The 14,097-nt window shown below is 34.9% G+C and overlaps 1 protein-coding gene across 1 annotated transcript in view; it reads right to left on the bottom strand.

Annotated features, from left to right (window-relative positions):
• Positions 1 to 1,600: 1,600 nt before the first annotated feature.
• Positions 1,601 to 14,097, bottom strand: part of LOC129807373 (uncharacterized) — a 154,795-nt gene continuing 142,298 nt past the window's right edge. Inside the window, exons 4-6 of the mRNA XM_055856588.1 lie at positions 7,433 to 7,900; positions 2,624 to 3,337; positions 1,601 to 2,569 (exon numbers count right to left, since the gene is read on the bottom strand). Of these exons, the coding sequence (XP_055712563.1) occupies positions 1,844 to 2,569; positions 2,624 to 3,337; positions 7,433 to 7,900 (1,908 nt within the window). The 3' untranslated portion in view covers positions 1,601 to 1,843. The remainder of the gene's footprint in view (positions 2,570 to 2,623; positions 3,338 to 7,432; positions 7,901 to 14,097) is intronic.

The following is a 14,097-nucleotide window of genomic DNA, read 5'->3' as shown; positions in this document are numbered from 1 at the left end:
GAAAAATGTCTTTGATATGCATGCTTTTGGTTTTTTTGCTATTTTAATTATTCTTTGTAAAAAGTGTCGTGATTTTTTGAAAAATATACAGTCTTTATATATCTCTTAAGTAATTAAAATAATCGAGAGTGGTGCAAAGTTAATTTCAAGGGTGGGAAAAAAGGTGTTTACATCCTCCCCAGAAAGTGGTTACTTCTACCCCAGGTATTTTGTGAAAAGAGAAAAATGCACAGGGACACAAATTTTATTTTTATGGAAAACTCAATTGTTTTCCAGCATCCGCAATACCCTCGACGAATTGCCTATACCCAAGGGTAAAACATGAGCTAAGAAATATTTTCCAAAAAATCACGGTGTCCTTGGAAAATCACCTCAAATTCGCATCTATCGAAAATGGTTACATGTGCCCCAGTCTCCCCTATGCTCAAATTTGGCATGATTTGTCTTAGTTTTGATGTCATTTTGCATTATTGAGGGATTTCCATGCAATTTACGTTATATATGAGTGTGTAAACTCAATATCTATATGCACATGAATAAAAAATCGTTGCATTTCAAAAACTTTGTTGCCCAAATTTCTGTCTATTTCGGCTGACATTTCGGTCCCATATGCCCGAATTTGAGAGAGTCTACTGTACAAGGTAATCATTTGACAATGTCATATGTGATATCCCATGTTGGAAGAATCTGCTAAGTTCATTGTATACTTCCCAGGAGCACCTTCCTGTGGTGTAAATACTTCTTCCATGTTCCCGGAGTTGTTGAGCGAATGCGCTACACTCGCTACACTATATTATCTTATTATTGCATGAAAATTTGTCTAAATCAGACATTCAGATCTTTGCATCGGGCGGGACTAGAACTCACGATTGTGAGTCAAGCGGGGATATATCCGCTCAAGAACCAACGCTCTTGCCTATTGCGTCACTGATTCTTCAACTCTTGAGGTGTATTTAGGGCAATGTTTTGAGCGATTCATAAATCCGTTCAATTCGGTTGTGAACCGGTAATGAACCGGTTATGAACCGATAAGTAATTTTCCTCTGAAAATCAATTGTACAGCTCCTTAAACTATTTTGGGGGATCTTTCGAGTGATTTACAAATCGATTTAAATCGGTTGAGAACCGGTCAAAAGTAAATGACGCGAAGGTACTTTTGAGGTATAGCATTTATGCATCTAAGTTACGAGTTTGAGCATTTATCAAAGCCTGGGACGTTTTGCCACCCCTTTTCATCCAGAAAATAGTTTTCATGTTCTAGAATTTTTCTCCCATGGTTTAGAACTTTACTCGCAAAACAAAAGTTGTTACTCATACCAATGCCTATTCAATGATGTAGGTATCATTGGTGGATGCATAAAAGACCACTTTTGGCCATTGTATTATAAATTGAACAGCAAAAATTGATACGTACAAAATAATTTTCTGTTTTTTTTTTTAATTACAAATGGTTGCAATTGTAACTTGTGAAACCTTGCATTAGGATTAGGATTAGGTAGGTAGTGATTTTGAGGTTAGGATCTTATATACTTTTTAATGCAAAAAAAAAGGTTTTTGAACCTTCATGAATAAATCAAACTAAACCCTTTTTTAGACTATTATTTTTGAAAATTTGTAAAATTTATGTAAATGTTTTTAACCTCTAAAAAGTGTCGTAATGTTTTTAAGGTTAGGTTTAACCTAACCTAATGAGAAGAGGTGGACTGATCAAATTAGTTCCTAGAGATCTTCCACCGAATGATTTGCAATAAAGCGCATTTGGAGATTTGGGAAAAACTCAAAAAATCTACCAAAATTAGTGCTCATTGTGGAAACCATTCCTCTCACTAGTTTTCCCATCGCGTTATAGGACAACTTCGGGTTCCTCGGATCGGTCGGAGTAGAGAGGATTGGGCCTAAGACTGCGGTGTCCGAGAATGGTGCTGTTGCCGTTGAATTTTCGTTGTCTGCTGATGGCTCCGAATTTCTTCCTTGTCGTAGGCCACGAGAGCAGCAATTGTTCCTCGGCGGGTTCAGTCTCCCCAAAGGCATCCCTGCCCAGAGATGTGTGCTCCTCCAGTGAAGAGTACCGTCTGCAGGAAGCCTCTGAGACTGTTGTGGAATTGCTGGCTGTACTTGAATCCGGTTTCCTTGAATCTGTTTCGCTGTCACTTTCACGTGTTTCCTCATCCTGGTACTTCACCATCTTCCACTTTCGTTCAAGCAGAGTGCAGGAACTTGAGTACTGCCGATGGAGTTTCTCTTTGGCTGGGGAACCCGGACCCGATGGTGTCTTGTCGCTCTCTTCCGAAAAGGCGCGTGTGATGAGGATTCGAGGGGAACGCCGAGGTGGGGATATTTGTGCTGGGAGTTTCTTCATGTTGTGATATGAATCCCCATTGGATTGGCCATGCTCGATGCGTAGCACCTTGTGCAGCAGGAGATTCGCTGTACTCAGCACGGGTTTGGCTGAGGACACGAAGGAATTGTGGGCACGGGGATTTGGGCCACTCTTTGTGGAGCCTCTGAAGGAATTCTTGAGACTCAGATATAGTTCCTGATCCGCAACTGTGGCCACTTCATTGTCCACCTGCAACAGAGAGAAGTCAGTTGTGTCAGGAGAATCTCTCGACCAAACACTTACTTTCGGCACTTGGAGGGTATTGCAACTGGACGTGTGTGGGATGGAGTCTCTATGCGGCGCTGTCGGGCTGTCTAGTTCACCGTTGAAATTGATTGGTCTCCATGCCAATTCCGATGCTATCCTCTTCATTTGTGGCTTCCCTGTGCCATCTGCACCTCTGTCCAGATTTATCAGCGTCTCTGACAGACGCCTCTGGAGAGCAGGTCTTGTTAGGAAGCCCAGAGGAGTTAGGGATGGTCTTCGTGAGCCACAAGTTGAAGGCGTTCGTGCCTGAATCTCGTGGTTCATTTGGTTCTTGGACATTTGCTTTCGCCAGTAGTTCTGGAATGTCTTTCGCATCACTTTGCTCTTCAACCCATACAGCAGTCCATTGACAGGAGAAGAGCATGTGAGCAGGACCGCCGCTGTAAGGACCAGATGACGATTCACCCGGACATCTTCGCCATTGTGGTTCTCATACATGATACTTGTGACTCCCTGCCACAGGATCACTACGTAGTACGGCACATAGAGGATGAAGAAGGAGCCCACGAGTTGCAGGACACTGGACACGGGACTCCGAGAACGGAATTTAGGCCCTCCAGCACTCGGGGCAGTGACTGTGGGGACAAAGAAGGGGTTCCTTTGGTGGGTGATCGTCACCTGAGCTGATAGAGTCACCTCATAGATAGCTGAGGCGATTCTGTGTCGATGATACCGGGCGATCATAAGAACCTATTAATTCAAGAAGCTTTATTAATTCAATAAAGTCTACAATTTTTTTTTAAAATGTTCTTCATAATCTTCATGTCTCAATGATAGAACTGAAATTCAATAGTAAGTTTCTAAAGCCCTAAGGGGCTCTTCATGCACGTGTTCTTGCTCTAAATTGACTTCGCACTCAATCATCCATCTTTCCCCTTGTCAATTCCTCTTTCATCTCTGGGGTAATATTGCTTCTGAAGAAGTAAAATATTCCAAAGCGTTTTTCTTCATTGAGAAAATCACATTTGAAAGCTACAATTCAACAAAAAAAACACGAGATAATATTTCAACGCTTTTTTTTGCAAAAACAAAAATTAAATAATAATGAGTGAATTCAATTGAGGACTGCAAAAAAGCTCTGAATGTGGGTTAATTTATTATTTTGGGTTTTTTATGTTGAAATCGTTTGTTTTTCTTTTTTTAGAATCTGAGGATTTAATAATAAATCAGTTTTTGCAGGGGTTGATGCAGTTTTTATTGAAAGTTTTCTAGATGATGTTGTACAAAGCAGGGAGAACAGTTGAGAATTTAAGGTTATACGAGAATCACAACTGACCTACAATAGACACCAAACACGGGGTAATACCAAACACTATTTTTTATTTCTTAACTAATTGGACTATCTCAACCATTTCTTCAATAGACAGGCATCCCTATAGTGTCTATAAATTCCTATAGGTCTTGTCCTTAGATGTCAAATATCTGATTAAATAATCGCAGTGTTTGGTGCTACCCCGTGTTTGGTGGTGCCCCAGTTTCACCTAACCTTTAAAATATTTTTGAAGGGTTTTCATGGCCAAAACTGGAACGTTTTTGATCTAGACGCAATTCTGTCATCAATTTTAATTTTAGTATTTCTTTAAAATAGGTAAATTTGAAAAATGAGGTTATGTTGTATCTAACCTAAAATTTACAAAAATAAAAAGGGACAGATAATCCTAACCGGCTTATGTAGGTGAGATTCTTAACGTGAGCTAACTCGGAGTGCATGCAAATTCGATTTGGAGCTGAAGTTGGGAGACGCCATTCAGTTATCTTGAATAAAATTCGTGAAATTATACAAATTTTGTATTTAAACCAAAATATCAAGGATTTGGATGAACTGACAGAAAAGTGTTATATGGGTGAAATGTAGACCAGAATGTTCTCTATAATTTTTCCATAGAACATGATCTCATCGATTACTCAGAAGTCAAGATAATCGAGGTTTTTTGTTTCTTAACTCGTTTTTTCATCCATCAGAGTGCCCCAAGTAGTCATTTGTTGAACTTCAACTATATCAAAGAATTGTTGTATTTTGCGGGACTTTCCATTTAAACCCCTATTTTAAGTGTCTTGGTGGAGTAGAGGCAGTCAAGTTGGCATCTGAGTGATTTCAAAGCGTTATTATGGGAAAAATCAATTTTTTCACACTTAAACGGCAAAATCGGAGTGATAGCGTAGTCTGAGCGGAAAATGATGTATGCACGAAATGTAGAGACAAATGTGCTCTACAATTATGTCGAAGTAATCATCAAAATCGGTTCAGCGACAGTCGAGATAATTGAGGTTATGTGATATTAAAATTGGTTTTTCGACTGTGGCGCCCCTGGTGTTGGTCCCACGAAGTTCAAACATTCTAGAAAGTTGTAGCATTTGGTGAGATCTTTCGTTTAAGCCCTCATTCATCAAAATCGGTCAAATAGAACCGGAGATATGATTTTTTGAATTTCGTGAACTTTGACCCCTCATATCTCCGGTTCTATTGAAACCACAGCGCGCATACGCACCATTTTGGAAACGTCCTAGACTGGACTACAACATACTAAAATTTCATTAACTTGCACAATGCCGTTTTTGAGAAAAGTGACTTTGAATTTCGATGAATTTTGATGCTATCACAGCGCCACCTATGGTGACTTTTTGAACTTCCATCTGAAAGTGCTCATCGAGACGAAACCAAAAAGGTAAAATTTAGGTCGCTATGTTAATTAGAACCGGAGATAGAGGCCGGTCAATGTTCGAACTTTGACCCCTTATAGCTCGGGTCAGGGGTTATGGATCGACTTAAGGTTTTTTTTGTTTGATAGGTATAATCAACGGCTACAACATACTAAATTTTCAGCCCGATGCACAATGGAATTTTTGAGTTATTTAACTTTTAAGATTTAAAAATTTTCTTTTTAAAAAAAGCGCCCCTATCGGTGGATTTATGAACTTGCGATGTTAGAAGGAGAAGTGGCATTTCACGAGAGCTTTCCAAAAAGCCCTCATTTTTTAAATTCTGACAATTAGAACCGGAGTTATGGCCATTTTAAGAAATTTTTTTTGGAGCCTTATAGCTCGGGTCAGGGGGGTCGGGGGACCTTAAGTTTGGTATTGATGGAAAGCTCTAAGGCCCAGCTATAACATACTAAAATTTGAGTCCGCTGAATGCCATAGGGGCGGAGCTATTGAGAAAACAAAAAAAGGGGGGTCTTCAAAATGGCGGAAGGAGGGGTGGGGGGTGGGGGGTCTATGCACCAAGTTGCAATTTTCACCCGATATATAACCTTTGCCGAAAACCGCAAGTCGATATCTTTTTTAGTTTAGGAGCTATTAAGCTCCAAAGAGCGGCCGGCCGGCCGGCCGGCCGGCCGGGAACGTAACTTAGCCACATATATATTCGTGATCAGGAAGTGGCGAAACACATTTTGGCCAAATTTGAGGTCGATCGGACGACATGAAATTTTGTTAGGATTATAGTAGGTGAGATTGTTAAGAATCTCACCTAATAGGTTACTAAAACTTCCTACAGGAAATGAAGGGGGAGGGATGTTAAAATAGCTTTTATTATTGGTTTTCTAGATGCTGTTGTAAAACGCAGTGAGAATAGTTTAGAATGTTAGGTTATGTTAGAGCTACTTTGTCATAATAGGTTATGTGAGAGCTAAAAAAAAATTTAAAATCTTTTTGAAAGTTTAGTATGCCTACCACTGAAAGATTTCTGTACTCAAACGAAGCTTTATCATTTTTTTTTATTTTTAATATTACTTTAAAATGCGAAAACATTTGAAAAATGCGATTATGTTGCAATTAAATTAAAAATTCCAAAAATATTTTAAGATGCTAGAACTTCCTGCATGATTGGATACTATTTTTATTGAAGGTTTTCTAGACACTTTGGTAATAGAGAATGAGAACCATTTAGAATGAGGTTATGCCAAACCTAAGTTAAAAAAATCTTTAAAATCGTTCTAGAAGTTTACCATAGTCAAAACTGCAATATTTGTAAATTAATCGAAATTTTTTCATAATTTCTTATTTTAGTATTTCTTTAACATATGTAATTTTGAAAAGAATGAAGTTATATTGTACTTAACCTAAAAACTCCAATAAAATTTCAGAATGCTAAAATTTATTTTTGTTTGTGGGTCCATTTTTTTTATAATTGTGGTTAAATTTAAGCGAAGAATCATGTTTTTTCTGATATCAGTTATGTTACTATTTCGTTTTTTTTTCTTTATATTACGTTATAACCTAAAAACATAACCTCTTTAATGAATTTTCAAATAGAATAATGACATAAAATTTTCAGAAAAACAAAACAAAACAAAACAAACAGCTTTCCTATTTTGTAAATTATCTTCTCCGTAATTAGAATTTATTTTCAATATGTTTCAGCCTAAAATATTCTTCAACTTTTTTAAAGTTAGGAACAATATAACCTAACATTCCTAAATGACGCACTGTTTCTTGGCTGCACTAAAAATTAATACAATTGCAAATTAATTTAAATAATCAGTTAGATAAGTTTGTTCAAGCTTTAAATTCAAGATTTAGCTATTTAAATTGGGAAAATAATCTGAAATTTCCATCGAAATGCGCCACATTGCAATACTTCATTTCATGAATAAATTTACAGGAGATTACAAGCTGCTACCTCATTTATATTCTTCCTCGATGGGACTCATTTAACCTCTTTAAACGGTGGGGTGGTGTAGAATCAACCCCAGAGGATATATTTTTAATGGAAGGAATGTCTAATAAATCCGCAAGATTTTTCTTTGTCAAAAAAAAAAATGAAGTATGGGAGTTGCGCCTCACCTTGATATTACAGCCTACAATGAGAACACCTGGCAGGATGAAGGTGATGAGGGTGTAGGCCAGAGCATACCATAGGGATCCACTGAGTTCAAAGTCGGGCGTACAGGCTCCCAGATCGGGACTGTAGCGGAATGGGGCGACACTAACGAAGGGTGGAATGCAGAGGAGGATGGCCACGAGCCAGCCGCAGCCTAGTCCCAGAATCACCTTTCGCGTATTGACGAGGGTACCGTAGTGCAGGGGAGCTGCGATGGCGTAGAACCGATCACAGTTGAGACCACAAACAGTCCACAGGGCCACGGGATGGAGTAGGATCAGCAGGAGACCATGCAGATTGCAAGGTGTCTCTTCGGTGATGAGCCAGGAGCCGGGGCGTGCGATGCTGGGCAGTGAGAAGAGCAGGAACAGGAAGCACAGCAGCGAATCCACAAGACCCAGATGCAGCAGAAGCAGATTGTTGGCTGAGATCTGGCAAAAAAAAGAACAGCAAAAAGCCTCCTCATTAGAGTGTCTAATGATTAGACGATTGCGTGGAATTGTGGATGATGAAATCAGGGCTGAACATTGGTCAGACTTGCGAGTGGAAGAGTATCATTGGGAAAATCATCACAGCAATTTTAGATGTTTGTTGTTATTACAATTGTGAGCTCAAGCTGATGAATTTAATAAATCAGCTATGTAATAAAATCTTTCAGTGAAGTTAATCTTAAATTCTTAATTAGATTGCTAGGTAATTGGCTATAAACGTTATTAACCAATTCTAGGCAATTCATTTTATTAGTGTTTTATTAAATGCATTATTAATTGATTTGATTTTCTAGAAGCGTGATAAGTAAATATCTTTAAAAAAAATTTACTATTTCAACACCAAATTTAATTCTGATTTATCTTTAATTCGTGAATTATGAAAAATAGGGAAAAGTTCCCAGTTTTAAAAATATATTGCGGAGTCACATTTATTTAGAAACATAGCAAAAATTTAGGGCATTGAGTAAACGAGCAGTAAAAATTCAAATTTGGTTAACAAAAAATTCTAAATGATCAGTAAAAAATTAAAAAAGAGCAGTACTTTATTAAAAGCGGTCAGTTAAAAATGAAAAGTGGTCAGCAAAAAATAAAACCAGTAAAAAGTGATCAGTAAAAAATAAAACATGATCAGTAAAAATTAAAAGATGATCAGTAAAAAACAAAATATGGTCAGTAAAACAACTAAAAATGAGCAGTAAAAAATAAATTTTGCTCAGTAGAAAATCAAAAGTGGTCGGTAGAAAATAAAAAGTGGTAAGTAAGAAATTAATAATTAGCAATAAACAATAAAATGTGGTTAGTAAAAAATAAAAAGTGGTGAGTAAAAAACTAAAAATGGTCAGCAAAAATAAAATTTGATCAGTAGAAAATAAAATGTGATCAATAGAAAATAAAAAGTGTTCAGTAAAAAATAAAAAGTGGTCAGTAAAAAATAAAGTGGTCAGCAAAAAAATTAAAAGTGATCAGTGAAAAATAAAATATAGTCAGTAGAAAATCAAGTGGTCAGTAGAAAATAAAAAGTGGTAAAGTAAAAATTTATAAATTAGCAATAAATAAGAAAATGTGGTTAGTAAAAAATAAAAAGTGGTGAGTGAAAACTAAAAATGGTCAGCAAAAATTAAATTTGATCTGTAGAAAATAAAATGTGATCAATAGAAAATATAAACTGGTCAGTAAAAAATTAAAAATGGTCAGTAAAAAATTAAAAATGAGCAATAAAAAAATTTGATGACTAGAAAATAAAAAGTGATCAGTAAAAATAAGAAGTGGTCAGTTGAAAATTTAAAATGAGCAGAAGAAATATAGTGTTCGAAGCCGGAATATGTGCGAAACTTGAAAGCCTTCCCTTATAGTGTCAAAAAAAATTTGAATTCCTTAAAGTTAAACATTTCAAATATTATTTTTAAAGAAAGGATTTGTAAAACGTCTAAGTGGACCTTGTTAAATTTTGTCAAAAGTATATTACTTCCTAACTTCCCATAACTTCTCATATTTTACTGCTCGAATTTAAACAGAGAGCAGTCATATAATCCGCTTTTTTCAACTTGTTACCGGGCTGGAACACAAACGTTAAGGGATATCGACTTTCGGTCTTCGGTGACCCCTAAAAAATATTAGGGGAAGGTGGTGTGCCTTTGAATGCGGCAGCGTTTGAATGTTTCAATTTTTGTCTTATTTCTCAAAGCAAAAATTCTATTTTTTGAACTATAGTAGTTAATACTATTAACTATTTTCTATTAATTTCGATTAACAAAATGGATTTTATGGCTCCAGCACACCTTTTAGATCAGAAAAATTTCATGAAATCAAAATTTACATCCCTTTTTTTCTTAAAAGTTTTGCATATGTCTATCTTATTCCCTCGCACTTCAAATTCGTTTGTGCTAAATTGAATTTGTTGTGATGTTTAAAATAAGAAGAAGAGTGCAAAAGAATGAGATAGACATATGCAATAGTTTTGAGAAAGAAAGGGATGCGAATTTCGACTTTATGAAATTTTCCTGATCTAAAAGGTGTGCCGGAGCCATTAGCTTTGGGAAATAAGAGAAAAATTGAAGCATTCAAGGGCATGCAGCTTTCTCCAACCTTCAAACGGTTTTTTTCCTTTTCTCCTGCACTCCTTCCTACCCTCCGTTTTTCCAAAATAGTTTCTAGAATTTTTCCATTTTCGAATATTTTTCGGAGTTAGTCAAGGTGAATATTTCGTCCATAGAAACCTATGACCGAAAGAGATTTCAATATCGACTTTTCGAAGGTCAGAGTTAAACCACTCGGGTGGACCATTTCGTAACCAATTTGTATAAATTTGGATTTAATTGGTAAAATATTCGTAATTGATGTTTTTTCTTAAATTTGTTTCAAATATCTTTTTATTTGTCCGAAAGCTTGTAAGACGTTGTAAAGGCAGAACGGTAAGAGATATCGAGATCCGGTTTTCGATGATCCTTCTTTATTAATCTCAATTATAAATAAGAAAAAATATGTTTCTTTTCTTAAAATTGATTAGCTAGATATGTTAAAGGCATATTTCAGATTTAAGATATTACTAAACGATCAAAATTATTGCTAGCTTTTTAAGGTCTTATTGTTCGCTATAAGGCTTATTTTAAATTCAAATAGTAACGGAAATTCTTAACGAACTTTAAATGAAAATTTATTAATGATTGTCTCTACTCCAAAGTCAGTAAACTCAATCCGAAAATTCTCTTTAGCAACCCTGCTTTAAAATCAGCAATGAAAAAGAGCATCTTTTTGTGAAGAACCGCAGATAATCAATTTTCCTCAAGAGATTTTGTGTTCCACTTTCATTTTATACATAACTTTTTTGGTCAATTGTCCAACCTCTGAACTGACAGTTTTTTCGCGAGCTCTATCAAAACCGCTCTACATCATTATTCTTGCGGTCAATCACCCAGGAATTGGAGGATTCTCTGGGTACAGAAACGCGTCAAATGGACCAATTTTCTAAACTTGTGCTCTCGTTGAGGGCGGCATGGCGTGCTAAAGAGGTCAACAATTAAATCCCCTCTAATCGCTGCCTGTCATTGGATATTTAGAACAACAGGGCGGTTTTATTGATTTTGAAATATTGTTTCATCTTCCTGGCCAGATGTCACGAAGGATGAGAGAGAGAGCAAACTAATAGCTATACCTTTTCCTGAATTCAGCAGATATGTGAAGTGCATGGAGTTAAAAAGTTGATGGAAGAACGAAGTACATTATGTGACTACAGTAAAATTGCCAATTGCAATCTGGTAAAAAATCGATTTTCATATCTCTCGACAATTTCCCAAACACTTTTCCTCACCATTGCATTTTATCATAATTTTCCGGGTGAATTCTTTATGGGGAGAAAATTTTGAGCACAAAAGCTACTTCTTTTTAGTCAGAAGTCTCTTCTCACTTTGAAGCTTAAAATATATCGCAATAAAACTTTTAAATTCGCTGTATAAAATTTAGTTCTTGTGCAACAGAAAGCTCTTTCACTTTAGATGACTTTTTTCCGTACCACAAAAAGCAGCTGTCACAGTCACTCGAAATCGCATAAAACTCCATATCGAATGAAGTGAAATGTAGTGTAAAAAGTTTTCAGCACATTTTAACTCCCTTTACCCAAAGTATTAATTTTTAATTTGGAAAAGGGAAAATTCACACATATTCTCATTTTGTGCAGAAAATGTGTGTGGTGATTTTCTTCTAATATACACCAAAAGCTCCCAGTATTATTATGAGAAATTCATGTTCTCACACAAATAATGAGCTTTAAAGGATATCTTAGAAGTCTTAGAACAAAGATTATCTTCCTACGGAATTTTCCACACATTCACAATTTTCCCGCCACATTCTTGAGACTCACTCCAAAGAAGAGACTCTCTAGTTCACTCAACCTCATACCCAATTGTGGCTGGCTTTCTGAGGGGAAATTCGTGACTTGAAAGCTAAAATCAGATTGTGGCATGTCGGCTGTAATTAAAGTTACAAAAGCCAGAAGCAATTATTGACTAATTGTTGCTTAATTGTATGAAATCAGTCTAATTTTTATATTAAACCCGAATTATCTTCTTATCAGAGGATATTTCTATCAACACTCCTTATTTCGAGTGACAGATTAAACCTGTCATGTGAAAATGGAGAAGATCACTTGAAAATATTGAAATTCAAAAGTTTGAACTGCCTAAAAAATCAAGATGGCGCCCTTCAAAAATGATTTATTTTTCAACTCTTTTTCTTATTTTCTGCTAATTAACTTAACCGATTGTGATCAATTTAGTACTGCCAGACAGGTCTTGGAATTCTGTCTATTTATGTGATTGCTGTACAGTACAGTATTCCAAAGAAGAATTAGGAATCCTTGTAAGGAAAATTTCTAGACATTCAACATTGACTTGTCTTAATAAGATTGTCAGTCCAAACCTCAAAAAAGACTGTGAAATTAAGTGCTGTAAATCTCTTTAGATACTAATTAATACAACTTTAATTAGCAGAACATTTCTAATGACTTGAAGATGCGAACCTAGCACATTTGTATTACAGAATGAGCGCTTTCTCACGTAGTCCATTAAATGCCCTTAATTTTTTACAGTAGGATTTCAAGTCGTTGCTTTTGGTGCCTATCTTCTTTTAGTTTTATAAGTTATAATTTTTTGTATTTGGTTAAATTTACTCTTTAAACTTGTTTGAGGTTTCTAGTTAACAAAAGTATTGTATAACTTTGACATTTTATGGGCCATTTCCAGTGAGAAAATATTTTGACAAATTTTTCAGAAAATTTTCGACTCAAAATAGAAAAGGCTGCTTTTGCGAGAAAAAGTTTAAGTTCAGAGTAAAAAAAATTAACACTATAGTGTGTAATCTTTCACACCACTATTATAGTGTTAAATTTGGAAAAAATGTTTAATTTAAAATTGTTTAATTTAAAGTTGTTGAATTTCAAGTTGTTGAATTTGGAGTTGTTGAATTTAAAAGTTGTTGAATTTTTGTGTGTAAACTCAAAAATTGTTGAATTTTCATTTCGTTTCGTTTATTTCAGTTTTTTTTTGCCTTTTTGGACATTTGTAATGTTTTTTCCTGTACTTGGGAGCCTCCCTAATGAGAAATAATTACATCTGATGCTCAGATCTTCGCGTTATACTTATTATGCATTGGTTCATTATGAAATGGTTCATTACCTTGTAATATTTAAAATGTTCACTGATAATAACAGAGTTGTATTATTGTTTATTATCATAGAAATATCGAAAAAACTCAGTTATAACATTTTAATTTGCACAATATAAAACGTTGAAAGCCCTACTAATTTTCTATAACTCCTTTCAATATTATTAAATGCGATATTTAAATATTCAATTTTTAATTACTTTAAAGATAATTTTTGTTTTTTTTTTTTTGTGATATATTTCACAATGTAATTTAGAAGTAATTTTTAGAGAAACCTACAAAACGATAGAAAATTATGTAGAAAATCATTAATTTTTATATTTTTGTTCCTTTATTCTGTCTTTCACATTATATTCTATTTATTAAAAAATCAATAATCCCTGAATTGTGAAAATAGTCGTTATTTATGATAAAATTAATGGGTTATTTACATTTAAATGAAGGATATTTATTCAAAAATTGAATAACAATTGACTATTGTTGAATTTCATAAAATACATGTTTTGCATAAAGCTCTGAAATCATTCATGAAATCATTCGTTTGAGCAAAAAAATGTTAATTCATGTAATAAAAGAGGTCTGAGAAATGCTCCGGAATTTTATTTCAAATTTGATTGCGTTTTTCGTCTAAAAATTTAGGAATTCAAATTTGAGAACAGTTTCCAGCGCCACTCGTGAGAGAAATCATCAGCTTGAAAAAATTTAAAACTTTTAATGCTTTATGGAAGCATATTTTTAATTAGGTCAAATAAATATTTACCTATAAAAAGTATTTATTTAAGTTTAATTCGTAAGAAATTAATGTTAACGTTTTCTTTTACTTATGCTGCTTTGCTAATGAATTTAAATTTCAATTTAATGCAATTTATATGTCACAGTGCTGACTAAAATCACGAAAGCCAAAATCCCGAAAGTCAACATTCCGAAAAACAAAAATCCTGAAAGGGTGTAATTATTATCTAAATCCTCTAAATCTAAAT

Source organism: Phlebotomus papatasi, chromosome 3, assembly GCF_024763615.1.
Source record: "Phlebotomus papatasi isolate M1 chromosome 3, Ppap_2.1, whole genome shotgun sequence".
In the NCBI taxonomy this organism is placed as follows: domain Eukaryota; kingdom Metazoa; phylum Arthropoda; class Insecta; order Diptera; family Psychodidae; genus Phlebotomus; species Phlebotomus papatasi.
This window is presented reverse-complemented; position numbering and strand designations above follow the sequence as displayed.